This window comes from Lissotriton vulgaris, chromosome 12 (genome assembly GCF_964263255.1).
Source record: "Lissotriton vulgaris chromosome 12, aLisVul1.2, whole genome shotgun sequence".
NCBI lineage: Eukaryota > Metazoa > Chordata > Amphibia > Caudata > Salamandridae > Lissotriton > Lissotriton vulgaris.
This window is the reverse complement of record NC_141700.1, coordinates 605,935,327-605,958,073: the sequence shown is the minus strand read 5'-3', so window position 1 is coordinate 605,958,073 and position 22,747 is coordinate 605,935,327. Positions and strand designations below refer to the sequence as shown.

The following is a 22,747-nucleotide window of genomic DNA, read 5'->3' as shown; positions in this document are numbered from 1 at the left end:
CCGATTCAGTATTTTTTACTGAATTTTTACCTACATCTCTTGTACCGAATCTAAAATACTGAATCGGTAAAATTCGGTATTTTAGAGTCGGTAAATGAGATTTACCTACATCTGGCCCTAAATGAGATATGTCTATTTCCACAGATAAAATTGTAAGCAACGATTTTGCTATATGAAGGGACTGAAAGTATAAATGATACACACCCTTACAACTAAGTGGGAACTGGTATGTGGGCCCATGGCTCCCACTAGGTAAATACTCAGATTTTTTTTTAATACAGGATTAGTTGCTAATTCTTAGCCTCTAGTCCGTTTTTAATTCATACCTGTACTGAAAGAAGTCTTGATTTGGGGGTGTTTCTCTAAACAAAATCTTATTTTTTTTGTCTGTCTGTCAGTCACTTTTCATTGCTAGATGTCTAGAGAGGTGATTGTTGACCTCGCTTGCCCTGACGAATTTGCCGCTAATATATAACAGGCAATGAAACACGTTGACCGTCCTTGAAGTGGTTTACAACATGCCGTGTTTTTAGTATTGATTCAGAAAAGGGGGTGGTGATGAACAGAGTGTCTGAATTAAGCAGACCACTCTTACCCAGTCCAAAGATCAGGGCTTGATCCATCACCGTTATTTAGCTCACTGCACCATCCCAGCTCAGAACCTGGCTATATGCAAATTAGTCTGTCCCTGGCCCAGTGCATCATGGGAACAGGGCAGACCAAACTACCAAGCCAATTCTTCACCAGAAAGGAGAAAAGCTACCGGGGACCGGTTTCTGGCATTTCAGCCGTCTTCGGCCCGGCTTGCTTGAATCCTGATGGTGCAGTGAGCAAGGGACTCATGTCTGAGTATACCCTGCCACATCTATAGTGGCCAAAAACGATTCAGAAAAGGGGGTGGTGATGAACAGAGTGTCTGAATTAAGCAGACCACTCTTACCCAGTCCAAAGATCAGGGCTTGATCCATCACCGTTATTTAGCTCACTGCACCATCCCAGCTCAGAACCTGGCTATATGCAAATTAGTCTGTCCCTGGCCCAGTGCATCATGGGAACAGGGCAGACCAAACTACCAAGCCAATTCTTCACCAGAAAGGAGACAAGCTACCGGGGACCGGTTTCTGGCATTTCAGCCGTCGTCGGCCCAGCTTGCTTGAATCCTGATGGTGCAGTGAGCAAGGGACTCATGTCTGAGTATACCCTGCCACACCTATAGTGGCCAAAAACGATTCAGAAAAGGGGGTGGTGATGAACAGAGTGTCTGAATTAAGCAGACCACTCTTACCCCGTCCAAAGATCAGGGCTTGATCCATCACCGTTATTTAGCTCACTGCACCATCCCAGCTCAGAACCTGGCTATATGCAAATTAGTCTGTCCCTGGCCCAGTGCATCATGGGAACAGGGCAGACCAAACTACCAAGCCAATTCTTCACCAGAAAGGAGACAAGCTACCGGGGACCGGTTTCTGGCATTTCAGCCGTCGTCGGCCCGGCTTGCTTGAATCCTGATGGTGCAGTGAGCAAGGGACTCATGTCTGAGTATACCCTGCCACACCTATAGTGGCCAAAAACGATTCAGAAAAGGGGGTGGTGATGAACAGAGTGTCTGAATTAAGCAGACCACTCTTACCCAGTCCAAAGTTCAGGGCTTGATCCATCACCGTTATTTAGCTACTTAGATCCATCACCACCCCTTGTTGTTAAGTGTTTTTAATATTAGGCAGACTCATAGGTCGGATTAAAAGTGACAAGGATGTGTGTGAGTTCAATTTTATTAGAGACCTCTTGAGTCTCATTTTACACGGGGTCGTTTTTGTTTGTCTTTCTTCTACACTTTTTCTTCACTGGACACAATTCTTTTTTCTTTTTTCATTTGAGAAAGTTATCGATGATGACAAGAACGTGGGCTCCTCTGGTGGTGCACACGTGAGATACTTTCTCATTTTTCTACAAATTTTTTCTTTGTAGCACACATACACTTAACTAGAGGGGGTATGTTGTGTGTTGAGTGATTTGACTGACCACTTTTCTTTTGTGTAATTGTCTTAACATATTAATCAAGTGGGCACAGAGGATTAGGCCAGACTGTGCTCAAGATTAGCTGGCCCTGGGCAAAGATAAGAATATCTTCCCCATACTAATCCTGCAGATAATAAGCATTTGAGAAAGTGCCTACTAACGCCAGATCTTTGATGTGTGAATTGGTTCCTTGTGGTCCCAGCAATTCTACAGGCTCTAGGCCTTGTGTCTAGTCAAGTCTTGGTTCTTATACCACTTTCCTAACATATGGTTTGGTACCCCTTGGGGCCCAGTGTATATTGTGCTGTTTACTGAAGTTCTATTGCATTTAAATTGTGTACTCTGCTCTGTAATCTCATAAAGAGATTACTAGAGAGGGTTTAGTAATAAATACATATATTATATATATATACCTTGTGTGGTTCTCCTTTCATTTAGACATTCAAGAGGTGATAATCTGGTAAACCAAGCTGCTTTACACTCCTTCAAGACTTAGCCTGAAGGCTGCTCTCCATAGCTACCACTAGGATAGATTTCAATAAAGGTTGTCTTAAACCTATCATCAATAAGGGTTGTTTGGACTGGTGCAAGGTGCCCACTATAATAGTGGACAGCATATGCCAGGCCAACTTCTCACAGCCATCTTGCATGCAAGATTTGATTTGATTTGATTTGTGTATTTGTAGAGCGCTACGAATGCCCATGGGCGTCTTGGCGCTACGAACTGCCGTTTGCCAGGTTTTGGCGGGAAACCAGGAAGATCATGCTCAGTTGTTAAAGAGCCATATCTGGGAGCCACAATAGATAATTGCAAAGCTCTAGCATTCCCCAACCCAGTCAGGATACGCAACATGCAAAATCTAATATCGCAATTTCAGCCTCAACACTCGTTCCTTATGCAAGACTCCAAATGTGTCTCCTACAGGAATGCTTAGCGCGACAGTGCAACCAGGCTCGAGGTCAGTTAAAAGATCTAGTGTTGGTGGACGGCAGCACCTATTGCTCTCTGCAGTGGTGGAACATACAACACCTTTCCAAGGGGCGGCCATTTGTCGACCCAGTCCCACAAATAGTGCTAACAGCAGACGCATTGCTCACTGGTTGGGGAGCACATCTTCAAAACCATACCATTCGGGGCATGTGGACAGTACAATAAAAACATCTCCACATAAACCATCTAGAACTGCTATCAATTTTTCTAGTATTAAAAGCCTTTCAACTGCTTCTAGTAGGCAAAGCTGTCTTAGTTCGCACAGACATGACAGCAATGTACTACATACAAGCACAGGGGGACACACACTCTCTATAGCTTTCACAACTAGCTCAAAGCATCTGGAAATGGGCCATACCTCAAAAAATATATCTCCTTGCAGAAGACCTCCCAGGAGTAAACAACCAAATTGCAGATCTGCTCAGTCGTCGGAGACAGCAGATTCAGAATCGGAACTGCATCCTCAGGTGCTTCATCCATTATTTCAAATGTGGGGCTACCCACAAATAGATTTGTTTGCCATACACCAAAACGCCAAATGGCATAACTTCGCGTCCAGGTACCCACACCCATTGTCCAAAGGCAATGCGCTATGGATGAACTGGTCAGGACTATTTGCTTATGCTTTTCCACCTCTCCCACTAATTTTGTTAGTGGTTCGGAAGCTCAAGCAGCACTCCCTATTACTAATCCTGGTTGCTCCATTGTGGGCCCGTCAACCCTGGTTCACAACCCTGTTGGAATTATCAGTAGTTCCTCACCAAAAAGTATATCTTTCCCCCAAGTCTCTCACTTAGAACCATGGAGAGATAAGACTTCCAGATCCCAGTCATCTCAACCTTGCGATCTGGCACCTAAAGTCATAGAGTTTGGCTACTTTAACTTTCTGCCAGACTGCATGAATGTCATCAAAGAGGCTAGACGCCCTATCACAAGAGCATGCTATGCAGCAAAGTGGAAGCGATTTGTTGTCTACTGTAACAATAATCAAATCAATCCACTAGATGCTTCTATACAGAACATCATTTGTTATTTGTTACACCTAGAGCATACAAATTTAGCGTACACATCTATATGCTTACATCTTGCTGCAATAGCTGCATACCTACAAAACAGGCAGCACTTGTCTCTGTTGAGAGTGCCTGCTATTAAAGCTTTCATGGAAGGACTTAAAAGAATCATTCCTCCTAGATTTCCACCCTCGCCTGTGTAGAACCTAAACATAGTTCTTACAAGACTCATGGGTCCACCCTTTGAGCCATTGCAGAAATGTGAACGAAAATTTCTCACATGGAAAGTAGAAGTGGAAATTTTTTTAAAGGAGAAACCCTTTCAGAGAAAATAGATGGGGTTTGGGGCACTCTAAGAAAAACAAAAATTCCCTTTTCTTAAATTTTGTAGAGGTATTAAAACCACTCAGGGATTTTTAATCACCAATTTCAAGGATAAACCGTATGTTGTATCCAGGGTTGCATGAAGATTGACAAATTTACAAATCAAACATTTTCAAAAGCAGTCAATCAAAGACACTTGGGACCCAAAAACACAAATAATGCATTCATAGTTCTTTCGCAATGCTGGACTGGTGAGAATATGCACATACACAGGAGAGATTTTTTTAAAAAAGAGAATTTCTTTATTTGATGGTATGACCGACCATATGAGATTAAAACCAAAGCACTTCACATTTATTCAATAATCACATTAAAAATACACAAACATGAAATATGTCGACGCGGCGTTTCGGTGATGTGAGTTGTCACCTTCTTCAGGACAAGATTTCAATTTAAAATCACTATAAAATTAAAAATACAAAATTTACAGTTACTACATGTCTCCAGTACAAAAAAGTTAATTTAAAAACATATTTAAAAAACCTTTTCAAAGTGAATGGTGCGGCATTTCCTGTGTCTATTACACATGATCTATGAGTTTATTAAACATGTGCATCCTGATCGATCTTTTGGTAGTTTCTCAAAAGGGTCTTGGTGTCAAACAACAGATATTATGGGGTCAGAAAAACATATATTTTGGTTACAAACCACATTTCATCCAAAACATTGATAGGTATCTAGAACATTTGTAAATCTTGCAACCTGCTACGGTATGACCTTGTTTGGTATCCCTCTGCAAAAAACATTTATGCAGTCTTGACATCTATTGATGGTTGTCTGTTAGAAATAAGAAACCCCATTTTAATTGGGTTGCCTTTTCAGGGCTATTGGGTTTTACTGCTTAAGAGGAACCTCCTGCCCACTAAGTCTATCAATTGACACTTCATCTCACATTATATTGTGATGGTTCTTGAAATTACTTGAAGCTTAAATATTATTGTACCTACCTACTTAGTAGGTCCGCTATCGCTTTTATCAATTGGCGATTTCCGGGATTCTTACACCATTAATTCAGATTCTGAAATTAAAACACGGGTGTCATGCACTTGTTTAGGTCTTTAACCAAAAAGTCATTTAATCACCTAGTAAATCAATACCTTATTTTTATGTCTTTCATCAGGGTAGAAATATCCAATTGTTGTACCCCTCGGAGTTCTTTAAGCCAAAAGGTCGTGTTCTCTATATTGGAAAAAGGTATTTCATTCTCATTACTCTTTTATGGAACCTTCCTATTTTCGTTCATTTTAAGAAAACGGAACCTAAAGGAACAGTTAGAATGAGACTATCTTCATTCTTTTAAATCCTTTATTACAACTGCAGTAATATGTCCCTTATGTGTCTACCATTGCCTAGCGTATCTGATCTACATTTTTAAAGTCTTGAGGCGTACTAGTTTTAGTGAGGGTTTATTTACCTGGATCATTCGGTTACGATCCTAGAGTGGACGGTCGTTTTAACTTCTTGCCCAGCTGTATTGTAGGGAGGTAACCCTAAAAGTATATGCAGGGATATATTACATCTCCCCAGATTTATCTCAGTAAATAACAAAAGCCCATTTAGATTTTTTATTTTGACTTTCTTACCTGGTAGCTGTTTATTATGTTTATCTGTGTACTCGCACTGTTTCTTGATTGGCCGCTTATTCTTAAAACTTAGAACACTCTTGGGCTTCTGGTACCGGGGTTTTAAAAAAGAAAAAAGAAAAATTTCTTTTTACTCTCTACTCTGAATTGCTTAAGGCAGTAGAGTACACGGACAGAATCCGCTACTATTTAGCGGGTTTTTCTAAAATCTCTCTACTTACTGTTTTGAGAGGTTCTTCTGGCGTCTCGGGTGGGCACCTGCAACGACCGTCTTTCCGGGCTGGAATAGCTCGGCTGGAGTCTTAACTGTTTATATACTCTCCCTGATTGCTGAATCGAACAACGATAATGTTATACACCTGTGTGTTTTACGCGGTTGCGTTCTTTTGGACCAAAACAGTGGCGGCCATCTTTTAGTTGATCCCTTCTGGTTAATGGGATGTTCTAATTTCCCTAAACGTTCTACATTCTAACTTCTGTGCTTTCGGATGTTTATAAAGCTGTTTCCTGCATAAAATCAAACTTTTTAATATCTTTTGTTAGTGGATCGGATTTTATCGTCCGGGTTAGAGTGCATTTATGTTTATTAGATCGAGTTCCGATCACCTGTCTTGTTTAAATGCCATGTTTCGGCTCGTTGCGGTAGCGGCCATCTTGGAACACATCGCAGCCCTGTGTATTTACTATACATACCCGATCTTTGTATGTGTTCTCATGTTCCTAAAGAGCCGCATTGATTCACTTGTTCAATTATTATGCTAATGTCGCCTTGTTCTTATTCGACCCTGCTAATATATAGCCCTTAGATGGCGCCTTTCCTTAGGTTGAGATCGTTCTTATAGCTGTGGGCTTACAGGAAAAGACCCGCTCCTATCTTGTTTACTGGGCGGCCATCTTATAGTGCAGTGGTGTAGTATTTCGTTGTTTCCCTTTCATGCAAAAGTTTGTTATTTTTGCATGAAATTTGCATTATTTATTATTGGGGCAAAAGAGTATACACTTGGTTGGCATTTGCTACATCCAGCAAATTAATGTTCCTCCCTCTTGGGTTTTTACAGAGCTTAATAGTTTTAAGCCTATATATGGCAAGAAAGTTTACATTCCCATGCATTGTTGCTGTATTATAGGGTAGTTCTATTATTGGAGAGAGTTTTTAGATTATTCTGTCCCATTCTTCCCTGCTGTTTAATCCATTTCTGAATGTGTTGAATTTGGACATATAATACTGCTCTCTCTTTTTTCTTTTACTGTCCAGATCTCCACCACGATTGTTCAGTTTGACAACTTCAACAATCCACCATTTGAGGTCCTCAACAGTATGTTTAGACTGTTCCCAGTGCTCGGCTAAAGGTGCATTGGTTTGTTTAGTTCTAATTGAGGATTTATGCTCATTCAGCCTGAGTCTCATCTCTCTTGCAGTCTCTCCAATGTACGCTTTTTGACAAGGACATTGTATCATGTAGACCACATTCTGGGTTCTACAATTTACCAGTTCTTTTTGGTAATGGGTGATTCCATTATAGTCTATTTTGGGACCTTTGATTATCAAGCTGCAATTTTTACACGCACCACAGGGGAAATTGCCAGCCGGCATTTTTCCGTCTATGGTTTCTATCCTATTCCTTTTCATCTCGATAGGGTATGTGTGTACTAAACAATTTTTAATTGTTCTGTTCCGTCGATATGCGAATATTGGTTTTGGAATGGATATGCATCCTGCATTCTGAAGTAGATTCCAATTCCTATTTATAAGGTTCTTGACTTTATTGCTGATGCTTGAGAAATTGGTCACACAGACTAATTTCTGATCTTTTATTGCAGTTTGGGATTTGGGTTCAAACAGACTCTCTCTGTTGAAATATTTTGCTCTTTTATATGCATTTTTAATCATCTTTTTTGGATAGCCCCTTTCTAAGAACTTATTGGTCAGGGTTTGGGCATGTTTTTCAAATTCCTCTTTATCGGTACAATTTCTTCTGACCCTTAAGAATTGGCCAAAGGGTATATTGTTTTTTTGAGTTGCGGGGTGATGGCTTTCAAAATGCAACATGGTGTTGCGATCGGTGGGTTTGCTAAAGAGTTCCACTCTCAGGGTTCCATCTACGGGTTTTATTCTATTGTCAAGAAAATCGCAGCTTTGGTTACTGTAGGTAGACGTGAATTTCAAATTTTTGTCTCCTAGGTTGATCCATTGGATGAACTCTTTAAGTTCATTTTCACCCCCTGACCATATGCAAAACACATCGTCAATGAAACGGACCCACATCCTTATGTTCTCAAAGAATGGGGCCATTTCATTGAATATGTGTGTGTCTTCAAAGGCTGCTACATACAGGCAGGCATGGCTTGGCGCACATGTAGCGCCCATGCTTGTGCCCTTTATTTGCTTGAACAACTCATCTTTGAATAAAAAGATATTATTGGTTAAGACTATCTCAATACAGTCCACTACAAATTGGACATGTTCAGATAATTCATCATCTGTCCCTTTTAGAATCTTCTCTATCATAATTTTCGTATCATTTTGTGGTATGTTTGTGTATAGTGCCTCTATGTCTAGAGTCACTAGCCACTCACTATCCACATTAAAGGGTTTATTCTAAATTTTTCTGATTGTGTCTGTGGTATCCCTGATGTAAGCTTTTTGTTGGGTTACTAATGGTTGAATGAATTTGTCAGCGTATTGGCTCAATGGCTCTGTTAAAGAGTTTAGACTCGATACTATAGGCCGCATTGGTGGGTCTCTAATAGCCTTATGAACTTTTGGAAGGCCGTAGATGGCGGGTATAACCGGTGTGCCATTTTTAAAAAAAATAAATTCCTCCTGATTAATGACACCGTCTTCTAGGGCAAAATTGAGTCTACCTCTTATTTTTTTCTTTAAATCTGACCATTCTTGTCGGTTAGAGGAGGCATAGTGAAGGGTATTTTTAAGCATCTCCTGCATTTTACACTCGTATTTCTTGGTATCCATTATGACAATACTGCCCCCCTTAACACCAGGTTTTATTGTGATTTCCTTACATTCTTTCAGGGTTTCTAGTGCATCTTTCTCTTTTTTAGTGAGATTGTATTTTGTCCATGATTTTTGTTTTAGTAGGTCTTCTAATCCCTTCTCTATGACCTTTTCAACTTTGAAAAGGTCATAGAGAAGGGATTAGAAGACCTACTAAAACAAAAATCATGGACAAAATACAATCTCACTAAAAAAGAGAAAGATGCACTAGAAACCCTGAAAGAATGTAAGGAAATCACAATAAAACCTGGTGATAAGGGGGGCAGTATTGTCATAATGGATACCAAGAAATACGAGTGTAAAATGCAGGAGATGCTTAAAAATACCCTTCACTATGCCTCCTCTAACCGACAAGAATGGTCAGATTTAAAGAAAAAAATAAGAGGTAGACTCAATTTTGCCCTAGAAAACGGTGTCATTAATCAGGAGGAATTTTTTTTTTTTTTAAATGACACACCGGTTATACCCGCCATCTACGGCCTTCCAAAAGTTCATAAGGATATTAGAGACCCACCAATGCGGCCCATAGTATCGAGTCTAAACTCTTTAACAGAGCCATTGAGCCAATACGCTGACAAATTCATTCAACCATTAGTAACCCAACAAAAAGCTTACATCAGGGATACCACAGACACAATCAGAAAAATTGAGAATAAACCCTTTAATGTGGATAGTGAGTGGCTAGTGACTCTAGACATTGAGGCACTATACACAAACATACCACAAAATGATACGAAAATTATGATAGAGAAGATTCTAAAAGGGACAGATGATGAATTATCTGAACATGCCCAATTTGTAGTGGACTGTATTGAGATAGTCTTAACCCATAATATCTTTTTATTCAAAGATGAGTTGTTCAAGCAAATAAAGGGCACAAGCATGGGCGCTACATGTGCGCCGAGCCTTGCCTGCCTATATGTAGCAGCCTTTGAAGACACACACATATTCAATGAAATGGCCCCATTCTTTGAGAACATAAGGATGTGGGTCCGTTTCATTGACGATGTGTTTTGCATATGGTCAGGGGGTGAAAATGAACTTAAAGAGTTCATCCAATGGATCAACCTAGGAGACAAAAATTTGAAATTTACGTCTACCTACAGTAACCAAAGCTGCGATTTTCTTGACATTAGAATAAAACCCGTAGATGGAACCCTGAGAGTGGAACTCTTTAGCAAACCCACCGATTGCAACACCATGTTGCATTTTGAAAGCCATCACCCCGCAACTCAAAAAAACAATATACCCTTTGGCCAATTCTTAAGGGTCGGAAGAAATTGTACCGATAAAGAGGAATTTGAAAAACATGCCCAAACCCTGACTAATAAGTTCTTAAAAAGGGGCTATCCAAAAAAGATGATTAAAAATGCATATAAAAGAGCAAAATATTTCAACAGAGAGAGTCTGTTTGAACCCAAATCCCAAACTGCAATAAAAGATCAGAAATTAGTCTGTGTGACCAATTTCTCAAGCATCAGCAATAAAGTCAAGAACCTTATAAATAGGAATTGGAATCTACTTCAGAATGCAGGATACATATCCATTCCAAAGCCAATATTCGCATATCGACGGAACAGAACAATTAAAAATTGTTTAGTACACACATACCCTATCGAGATGAAAAGGAATAGGATAGAAACCATAGACGGAAAAATGCCGGCTGGCAATTTCCCCTGTGGTGCGTGTAAAGATTGCAGCTTGATAATCAAAGGTCCCAAAATAGACTATAATGGAATCACCCATTACCAAAAAGAACTGGTCAATTGTAGAACCCAGAATGTGGTCTACATGATACAATGTCCTTGTCAAAAAGCGTACATTGGAGAGACTGCAAGAGAGATGAGACTCAGGCTGAATGAGCATAAATCCTCAATTAGAACTAAACGAACCAATGCACCTTTAGCCGAGCACTGGGAACAGTCTAAACATACTGTTGAGGACCTCAAATGGTGGATTGTTGAAGTTGTCAAACTGAACAATCGTGGTGGAGATCTGGACAGTAAAAGAAAAAAGAGAGAGCAGTATTCTATGTCCAAATTCAACACATTCAGAAATGGATTAAACAGCAGGGAAGAATGGGACAGAATAATCTAAAAACTCTCTCCAATAATAGAACTACCCTATAATGCAGCAACAATGCATGGGAATGTAAACTTTCTTGCCATATATAGGCTTAAAACTATTAAGCTCTGTAAAAACCCAAGAGGGAGGAAAATTAATTTGCTGGATGTAGCAAATGCCAACCAAGTGTATACTCTTTCGCCCCAATAATAAATAATGCAAATTTCATGCAAAAGTAACAAACTTTTGCATGAAAGGGAAACAACGAAATACTACACCACTGCACTATAAGATGGCCGCCCAGTAAACAAGATAGGAGCGGGTCTTTTCCTGTAAGCCCACAGCTATAAGAACGATCTCAACCTAAGGAAAGGCGCCATCTAAGGGCTATATATTAGCAGGGTCGAATAAGAACAAGGCGACATTAGCATAATAATTGAACAAGTGAATCAATGCGGCTCTTTAGGAACATGAGAACACATACAAAGATCGGGTATGTATAGTAAATACACAGGGCTGCGATGTGTTCCAAGATGGCCGCTACCGCAACGAGCCGAAACATGGCATTTAAACAAGACACGTGATCGGAACTCGATCTAATAAACATAAATGCACTCTAACCCGGACGATAAAATCCGATCCACTAACAAAAGATATTAAAAAGTTTGATTTTATGCAGGAAACAGCTTTATAAACATCCGAAAGCACAGAAGTTAGAATGTAGAACGTTTAGGGAAATTAGAACATCCCATTAACCAGAAGGGATCAACTAAAAGATGGCCGCCACTGTTTTGGTCCAAAAGAACGCAACCGCGTAAAACACACAGGTGTATAACATTATCGTTGTTCGATTCAGCAATCAGGGAGAGTATATAAACAGTTAAGACTCCAGCCGAGCTATTCCAGCCCGGAAAGACGGTTGTTGCAGGTGCCCACCCGAGACGCCAGAAGAACTTCTCAAAACAGTAAGTAGAGAGATTTTAGAAAAACCCCGCTAAATAGTAGCGGATTGTGTCCGTGTACTCTACTGCCTTAAGCAATTCAGAGTAGAGAGTAAAAAGAAATTTTTCTTTTTCCTTTTTTAAAACCCCGGTACCAGAAGCCCAAGAGTTTTCTAAGTTTTAAGAATAAGCGGCCAATCAAGAAACAGTGCGAGTATACAGATAAACATAATAAACAGCTACCAGGTAAGAAAGTCAAAATAAAAAATCTAAATGGGCTTTTGTTACTTACTGAGATAAATCTGGGGAGATGTAATATATCCTTGCATATACTTTTAGGGTTACCTCCCTACAATACAGCTGGGCAAGAAGTTAAAACGACCGTCCACTCTAGGATCGTAACCGAATGATCCAGGTAAATAAACCCTCACTAAAACTAGTACGCCTCAAGACTTTAAAAATGTAGATCAGATACGCTAGGCAATGGTAGACACATAAGGGACATATTACTGCAGTTGTAATAAAGGATTTAAAAGAATGAAGATAGTCTCATTCTAACTGTTCCTTTAGGTTCCGTTTTCTTAAAATGAACGAAAATAGGAAGGTTCCATAAAAGAGTAATGAGAATGAAATACCTTTTTCCAATATAGAGAACACGACCTTTTGTCTTAAAGAACTCCGAGGGGTACAACAATTGGATATTTCTACCCTGATGAAAGACATAAAAATAAGGTATTGATTTACTAGGTGATTAAATGACTTTTAGGTTAAAGACCTAAACAAGTGCATGACACCCGTGTTTTAATTTCAGAATCTGAATTAAAGGTGTAAGAATTCCGGAAATCGCCAATTGATAAAAGCGATAGCGGACCTACTAAGTAGGTAGGTACAATAATATTAAGCTTCAAGTAATTTCAAGAACCATCACAATATAATGTGAGATGAAGTGTCAATTGATAGACTTAGTGGGCAGGAGGTTCCTCTTAAGCAGTAAAACCCAATAGCCCTGAAAAGGCAACCCAATTAAAATGGGGTTTCTTATTTCTAACAGACAACCATCAATAGATGTCAAGACTGCATAAATGTTTTTTGCAGAGGGATACCAAACAAGGTCATACCGTAGCAGGTTGCAAGATTTACAAATGTTCTAGATACCTATCAATGTTTTGGATGAAATGTGGTTTGTAACCAAAATATATGTTTTTCTGACCCCAAAATATCTGTTGTTTGACACCAAGACCCTTTTGAGAAACTACCAAAAGATCGATCAGGATGCACATGTTTAATAAACTCATAGATCATGTGTAATAGACACAGGAAATGCCGCACCATTCACTTTGAAAAGGTTTTTTAAATATGTTTTTAAATTAACTTTTTTGTACTGGAGACATGTAGTAACTGTAAATTTTGTATTTTTAATTTTATAGTGATTTTAAATTGAAATCTTGTCCTGAAGAAGGTGACAACTCACATCACCGAAACGCCGCGTCGACATATTTCATGTTTGTGTATTTTTAATGTGATTATTGAACAAATGTGAAGTGCTTTGGTTTTAATCTCATATGGTCGGTCATACCATCAAATAAAGAAATTCTCTTTTTTTTAAAAATCTCTCCTGTGTATGTGCATATTCTCACCAGTCCAGCATTGCGAAAGAACTATGAATGCATTATTTGTGTTTTTGGGTCCCAAGTGTCTTTGATTGACTGCTTTTGAAAATGTTTGATTTGTAAATTTGTCAATCTTCATGCAACCCTGGATACAACATACGGTTTATCCTTGAAATTGGTGATTAAAAATCCCTGAGTGGTTTTAATACCTCTACAAAATTTAAGAAAAGGGAATTTTTGTTTTTCTAAGAGTGTCACATGGAAAGTAGCCTTCCTTATCGCTATCACCTAGAGTGGGTGAGCTCAGGCGCTAACTATACAAGAACCTTTTTTGCAAATACACCAAAACAAAGTGGTTCTTAGGACTAATACCACATTCTTACCCAAAGTAGTCTCTGCCTTTCACATCAACCAGTCTGTTGAGTTACCTGTATTCTTCCCTCAAACAGACTCAGTGGTAGAAGTGCTCTTAACACACTAGATGTCAAAAGAGCATTTTTATACTACATGTAAATAACAAAACCATTTAAGAAAACCAAACAACTTTTTGTTGCTTTTGCGCCACCACACAAAGGCAATCCCATATCAAAATCGGGTATTGCACGGTGGATAGTTAAATGTATTCAAATATGTTACATCAAAGCCAAGTGCACATTAACAGTTCCCCCTAGAGCACATCCTACACGCAAACTAGGGACTTCTATGGCATTCTTAGGGAAGATACCCTTAGATGACATCTGCAAGGCTGCCTCATAGTCTACACCACACACTTTCACAAAACACTATTGTGTAGATGTCTTAGCAAGACAACAAGCTAGTGTGGGCCAGGCAGTTTTAAGAACATTATTCCAAACCACTGCAACAGCTACAGGTTAGGCACCGCTTTGGGAGATAACTTCTGTATAGTCTATGCTAAAGCATATGATCTACAGCTCATTTGCCTCGAACAGAAAATGCTACTTACCCAGTATGCATCTGTTCTTGGCATATAGAGCTGTAGAATCATATGCGTCAACCCGCCTCCCTGGATACCTTTACCTGTTGCAGTGCTATCTTACTTACATACGTTATACATGAACATCTCTTTTAATACTCTTACTAACTCCATCATCACCCTTTACGGCAAAACAATCTGGGGATGGAGTCGATGCCCATGCACACAATCACCGATAGGAGGAGTTACCTACCTCATGACTGGAAAGACTTCTTCGAAGAAAAACAAAGTGCAAACATCCAGACCCAACACTAGATGGCGATATATGCTAAAGCATATGATTCTACAGCTCTATATGCCAAGAACAAATGCATACTGGGAAAGTAGCATTTTCCTTTATTTTTCTGCTGTGTCTGCACCGTCGACAAAGATTACTCAGGTTACCAGCGTGACCAAGACTCTGCTACGGCCATCATTCATGCAAGAATTTAGTAAGGTTTCACCCTTACTCCCGTCGCATCTTCTGGAAGGCTATGTAGAAGACGACGAAGAGGATAATGATGATGATGGTCTTTATGGTGTGGCTCACAGCCCATCGGAGCTTCACGTAAAGTGTCAGGATGATGAGGATGAAGGCTACCATGACAAGTTGCACTACTACCAACAGGGGTATATGGCTCCGCTTCACCGTTACCTTTCATATGGTTTTCAGCCCGAGCCGCATCCCAGGGGCATGCCCCATCTGTCACCATCACTGATACAGGATCTACAGGCTATGTTGGCGGATTAATGGCAGCGGTTCCCGCTGCAACAAGATCAGCCAGAAAGGCCAGTGCCTCAAATAGATCCTCAGGGTATGCCAGCCGCTTAACTGCCAAGCACACCTGTGAGTTTTCCTGATTCCGGCCCAACGACCCTGGAGCCCCGGATGCTTCCTCTTCGCACGAGGATAGATAGGAAGGTGAGCTGCCGGATCCAATCTCTGCTCCTCATCCTCGGGACGATTATGTTATTCCAACTCCTTCCCCTCCTCTGCATCTCCCATCAGATTCTCCTCCTGAATATATTGGAGGGTTTTAAAATCTAATGCAGAGGGCAGCCAATAAGTTGTATCTGCTTATTACGGTCAAACAGACCGAAAGCTTTTTATATGACTTCAAGGAAGACACAAGGAAATTGGTATACTCCATACCAATTATAGATTACATTTAGCAGGAAGGCATCAAGATAATGAAGACACCAGCATCCATACCACTAGTGCTACCCCGTATTGAGAAGAAGTTTAAGGCGCCAGGGGATTCTCCGTCTTGCCTGACTGGACACCCCAAACCAGACTCAGTTATTTCTCAAGCGACACAAAGACGTTCCAAAAACCCTGCTACCCCATTTACTGTTCCTCCTGATAAGAAAGGGTGTAGGATGGACATTTTAGGGAAGCATTTCTCTTCTATGGCAGCAGTAACAAATAGGGCAGCGAATGTGTTAGCCATTATCGGCCGCTACGACAGCCAAATGTGGTCAGACATGACAGGTTTAATGGGCCTTCTACCTGAAGACAAGAGACAAGAGGCACGAAACATACTAGTGGAAAGGGAGCATGCAGCTTCAGAGACCATTGACTGTTTCCTTGATGTGGCCAATACTGGCTTTAGACAACTGGCGGCAGCTGCTGTGCTCAGACGGGAAGGATCGCTGAAAGCAACCACCTTTATAGTCCTGAGGTGCAGACAAACGTTTTGGATATGGCTTTCAACAGTGAGTTCCTGTTTGGAAAGCACATTGATGAGGTACCACAGGCGATTAAGAATGACACTGACACCGTGAAGTCTTGGGCACATTGCAATATTGAAAGGTGCCCTTCAGAATTGCTAGTAGACGAGGATTTTCACCTTACAAGAGAGGTTACCAGAGGGCTCAACTGTATCAGCCAGATTAGTTAGAATACTGACAATCCTACAATCCTCCATCTTACCGTCAGTCATCTACAGCTGGTTTCTCTCGCCTGGGAGACCGCAAACAAAATGCCTCAACAAGCAATGATCATGCCTGAGACCAGCTTCCCTACCCTCCCAACCTGTGGGTGTGAAGGTTTCCACCAGTGGCGCAAAATAACAACAGATCTCTGGGTGCTGGACCTTGTCGCCAACGGTCACACTCTGGCATTCATTCAGCGCCTGCTGACTACTCCACCCAAGTGGGCGCTTGAGCAGTCCCAACTCGACAAGGTGTTTTGAAGGTGGGGAAAACCAGCATGAGACATCCTCATAATGAAGGAGAACGCCAAATGCAGTATAATGCCAGCAGATACCCTCTACCAGGGTCGAGGGAGAATGCCCTTTAAATGCAATGGTCCAGGATATATGCTTACGGTTTTCCCCCCCATCCCGTTAATTCCCAGGGTATTGACCTAGATGAAAACGGAAGGCTGTCGTCTGATCCTGATAGCGCCACGATGGTCCAGGCAGTACTGGTTCCTGGAGCTATTCTTGCTGTCAAAGTCGAAGCCCATACTCCTGCAACCATCCCCATCTCTTCTGACGAGTGAGAAGGGCAAGTGAATCATTAAGACCGGCAATCTCCTCTTCATTTCCATGCATGGCACCTGAGTTCCTAGAATTCAGGGACTTGAATATCTTGCAAGACTGCACGGAAGTTATTGCCAAATCCTGAGCGGATAACACTAACAAGATATACCGCCTAAAATGGAAGCGATTCTGTTTCTGGTGCCAACGAAACAACCTTAACCTGCTTCAAGTGCCTCCTGAGTGGGTTTTGCCAAATCTCTTTCTCTTCAGTGAAGGTTTACCTGGCTGCGATTTCCCACTATAGGAAGTCTAAAGTTCCGTCTCTCTGTGCCTCTAGTCTTGTAAAACAATTCATAAGGGGCCTCTTCCACGCTTTTCCCCCAGTGTGTTCACCTCTTCCTGAAAGGGAGCTTAACTTAGTCCTTGCACAGTTAATGAGGCAGGCGTTTGAGCCAATTCACAAAGCAGAGCTGCCTCTCACTTCTGCAAGAAGGATTAACCAAATAAAAGCTTTCGCAATGAAAGAACCTTTTCTGCATTTCACTGATAACTATGTAGCTCTACGGATGAACCCGACTTTTACCCCAAAAGTCCAGACACAGTTCCACCTCAACGAACCAGTGATACTTTCAATCCTTTTTTCCAAACCCATCTAATCCAGCAGAAAGGGCTTTTCACATGTTGGATGTTAAAAGATGTTTAAAGTTCTACCTGCATAAAACAAAAGACATAAGAAAGACGGATCACCTGCTGTTAGCCTACGGACAAGGCAGAAAAGGAACAGCAGTGACTAAGGCCAATGTTGCCAGGTGGGTCTCTTCTTCAATCCAATTCTGCCATGATAAGGCTAACAAACCTTTAATAACAAGGACTAAAGCACACTCCACCAGGGTAGTTTCTATGTCAGCAGCTCTGTTCGTTGAAGTAACTTTTGAAAAAAAAATTCTGTGCTGCGACATGGAAAAGTGTCCACATTTTTACGCAGCATTACTGTCTCAAATCTACGCATAGTGAGGATGCAGCTGTGGGCCAAGCGTTACTGTGTCATCTCTTCAATTAAGGTCAGCCTCTTTGTCTGATAAAAGAGAAATTCTATATATTATTTAAAATATATAACTTTACTTTCTTTCTGTTGCTTATGTAGATTTTTGTATAACTCTGGAGGGTAAACAGTGTCTTAATTGCTTTATTTTTGTTTCGTTTTTATAAAACACTCCATTAGATACATCTCAAATATAGTATATTAAGGATGCATGTTTTGTTTCTAGGAATTTTCTTTTTGACATTTTTCCGGAGTTTGCAATAGTATATACATGGTTACAAATGTCACTGTTATATTTTAGTATCTTGCGGGTTATGATTTACATTTCTCCCTCCTTCCTCTAACGACAGTACAAATCTGAGTACTGCTTGCTATTATGATTCAGGCATGGGAATCTATGAAAGATACCCCAATACTGCATAAGAAAATAAGTTACTTACCTGTAACTGCGGTTATCCAGTATTGGTATCTTTCATAGATTCACGTGCAACCCATCCGTCTCCCCGTAGAGGTAGTTCTCTTTAAGTTTTGGGATTCTTACTTCCCACTTGTGCTTAGAAAATCAGAAAAGAAGAGAACCTGCCTATACTGAGAGTGTTCTAGAGGGTGCTGGAAGCTGAGTGGCTGGGTTCCAATATTAGGAGATGCTACTATTTAAATGGCCTAAGTCTATTTTAGCCTATGAAGGTTTTAATGCACTGCTTGAATATTTTACTGTGGGACTCCCATCTTGACGACGGGCAGTGATTCAGGCATGTGAATCTATGAAGGATACCAATGCTAGATAACCTCAGTTACAGGTAAGTAACTTGAGGCCAGATATAGGTAACCAAATACCGGTCGGTATCGGCCGATTTCGGCCGTTACCGACCGGTGTTTGGTGATTGAGATGTAGGGGGCCTAAATTTTACAGAATCGGTAAATTTACCGAATCGGTAAATTTACCAATTCTGTAAAATACTGATTCGGTAACTTTACCGAATCGGTAAATCTATATGTAGGTGGCACTGCAAACAGTGCCACAGGCCCCTAAGAATTCGTTATTTACCATGTAATACTATTGCATGGTAAATAACGAATTCCTGTGTACATGCACATCTGTGCATGTACACCTGTGCCTTGTGGCACACAGACTTGCCCTAAGGGCATGTATGTGTGTCACATGGCACAAAAGCCTGATTCAGGGGTGCAACAGGGTGTCAAAGTGACACCCTGTCCCCCTTGTCAATTCGGTAATTTTACCGAATTGGTATTTACCGATTCGGTAATTGCCATAGGTTCCTATGGGCCTCAAGGCCCATAGGAATCAATGGCAATTACCGAATCGGTAAATACCGATTCGGTAATTACCGAATCAGTCCGATTCGGTAAAAATTACCGAATAATTACCTACATCTTATTTACCGAATCTAAAATACGGAATCGGTAAAATTCAGTATTTTAGAGTCTGTAAATAAGATTTACCTACATCCGGCCCTTGGTTTCTTATTTAAGGCCTAGCTCAGATGCCATGAAGCCTATGAGGCACGTTTTTGAATATCACGTTCTCTCTCAGTGCACATTTTTTTAATGGCACGGATCTGTTTTTCCATCTTGTTGCACAGTTTTTTTGGCTCACCTGACCATGTCTCTCAGTGCACAGCTTTTTAATGCCAAGTCTCTCCACCCCTCAGGTTTTCAGTAGCACATATCTGGCCTGCTCTCATGCTGCACTATTTTTCGATGGCTAAGCTCTGGCCATCTGTCTCAGTACGCAGTTTTTAGATGCACATCATTTTCTATGTCTCTTTGCACAGTTATTAAATGGAAAACTAGTGGACCTCTCTATCACTGCACAGTTTTTGAATGTCACATTTCCGACCATTTCTCTCTCAGTGCACATCATCTTCCTGGTTGTCATCATGGTCATTGCGTATACAGAGAAGAGTCCCAATGAGTTTTACCTGAACCGAGCCATACAGCAGAGCTTCACCAGCAACTTTGACAAGGTCTTAGACATCGACCGGTTCTACAGTTGGGCCAATAGCACCCTCTCTTCCAGCCTTTACGGGACCTATCAAGGTAGGTTACCAGTGTATGGCTGGGCTTTTGGGAGGCATGGTTCGACTCATCTAGAGGTAGTTATGGATTGTATTTGCTACCCTATCTTGTTTTCAGTCCTGCTCCTTCTTTTTGTTCTCATCCCCTCTGATTCAACCATTTTGACGATTGATCTTCCCAAAAACCTGTTTTGTGCCTTTTTCAATTCAATATTTAGTAACATGCTCCATCTTTAAGTTTTCGATGAGATGTACAATATTCAACCCTTCCGGTCAAATGATGTGTGATGTCAGTTCCTGTGACGTCATGGAAGGGGTGCTGAAAGGGTGCATGGAGCCATTTTCTAGTAAAATTATTTCACTATGCTTGGCATTGTGTTCAATGATCTTCAAGCTTTAGGCATGGCCACAGGAATTATGCAATTCTGCATCTACTGCTTTTTTTGCATAATAATAACTTTAAAGGATCAAAAGTTGCTAAAAACTTGGCAGAGTGGGTTTGGCGTACTGGAATTCCCTCCGCAAAGGTTAACTGGTCTTCTTACAGTTGCTTTTTTTTGTATTTGGTTGTAAAAGTGGTAATAATGAGGTGAAGTATACCATGTGCACAAATTGTATCATAATGAAGTAATAGTGTCACAAAATGAACTGTATTATGCCTCATAATTTGCCTTTTATAGCCACATAATTTAGTCAAGCCAATGTCATAATTTGGATCTCCTCTGCTGCATAACTCCAGTGGCCCTGGCTTTAGGTCTCTGGTTTCCATACAGCCCAAATCGTTCGCAATTACACACATTCGCATTGCCATGCCTGTATTATGTGATGGTAGCTAGCAAATTTTAAAATGCTGTGGTGCACACCTCACTGAAAGACATATTCACAATTGATAGTGATAGGTGGCGCTTTTGACAACCGTAGCAGAGGAGAGAGATTGAATGTGTTAGGGTGCACTAGTTTCCTACCCTAGTATAGCTCACCCGAGCACAAACTTCCCAAAATGCCAGTAAACAGCGGAAAATAGTTCACTATTGGTGCGTGCGTCTTCCTAACACAAGCAGAGCTCCTTAGCTGAGGTATGCTAAATGTGTTGTATTCATCCAGTTCTGGCCTTTTACTTTACACTCTGGGAATTGTAGCCCTGCTACTTACGAGTGTCAAAAATAAAATTACAAATACCTGAATGCAGAATGATGAAAGTAAGTGATCCGGTACTTGCCGAATACCTCACATCAGGTACATGCCAGCCTAAGAGCTTTTTCAGTGACTGCATAGAATCAGTATCCTGGTCATTTAATCCATAGTGAAGTACTGCACTCATAGAGTGTGCTGCACCACGATCCTGCCTGGTCACCTCTAACAAGTCCAAAAATAAAGGCTTTTGTTTCCGCGAGGTCCTTAATGTGCTTATTTGGCTTATGGATGCATATTGCTGCCAGGTTCCTTCACTGGTGGGTTGTTGATGATGGTGCATGTGCTGTAGTGGGTGTACCTCTTCATTGTCTGTTGTTTATGCTCAATTAGGTACGTTGATGAAGTCATGCGTATTCTTGTATTTTCTAGCTTTTGCAGTCATTTCGTGTGTAAGTTTTATGGATGCGTTTTTTTCACGTACAAAGCTGATAAGGCTTCTGCCTAGAAAGCTTATTGTCAGACTGTGCATATGGGCCGGCTACAGTATCTGTAAGTATGTATTTTGTAGTGCTGTCAGCCTGCCTCGGCCATGTACTAGGGCGCCGGGAGACATACCCTAGCTACCATGACCGGGCAGGGGAGGGTGAGCAACAAACTTCACATCACTTTTCAGTACTATTGGGACTCGCCACGAGCAGCATAGCTCCCTTTTTATTCTCCCTTCGGCTGCATCTGGCCAAAGGGTTGCTTGCTTTGGTCACCCTGCAAAGACGTAGAAGCCGAATGGCTCACTACATCTGTCACCACTTTGGATTGCAATTGGAACAAGTTGAACAGATATAGTGTCTGAACCATTGATTGGGGGCCGGATTGGGTTGTACCGCTTACTCTGACCCCCAGCCTCTAGGGGGTCGAGTTTTCATCCACTGACCAGCGGGATACTCAGATTTGGAATTGCCATGTGATTGTGGCCAGGTAACAGTACATCTTTGTCTTCCTCTGCTATGCATCCTGGAGGGATTACCATCTTCTTGGACCATGAGTCATTCAGAGTGTCGGTTTCTAGCCCCTCTGTACAGAGAAACATAGTGTCTTTTAACCCTGTTACAGTCCACGCTACTTTTCTCAAAAGGGGACTTGAATTTACAACCAGGGTGTCTATCCCTATACTTGGTTTCCCACTGTTTCTGGCTCTTCTGGCTTTACTGCCTCACTCATTGGGGTTCTGCCTTCTGGAGCACCGATTGCATAAAAACCGTGTGGTGCCCACTCTGGTCCCACTGGGATGTTGTCCTGGACCAGTTGTCCAAACATCATAGATCATCAGTGAGGGGTGTTCGGATAATTGCGTAGAAGCAATGTGAACTTCATTCCAAGTTCTCCAACTGATCCACCACAATCTGCAGGGCCTTGATGAGGGTGTGCATGACATGCTCAACATCTCCATTTGCCCGA

General features: G+C 41.1%; 1 protein-coding gene across 1 annotated transcript in view; it reads left to right on the top strand.

Moving 5' to 3' along the window:
• Window positions 1–22,747, top strand: part of PKD1L3 (polycystin 1 like 3, transient receptor potential channel interacting) — a 1,100,724-nt gene that overhangs the window by 736,704 nt on the left and 341,273 nt on the right. The window contains exon 23 of the mRNA XM_086945530.1: window positions 19,995–20,180. Within this exon, the coding sequence (XP_086801656.1) occupies window positions 19,995–20,180 (186 nt within the window). The remainder of the gene's footprint in view (window positions 1–19,994; window positions 20,181–22,747) is intronic.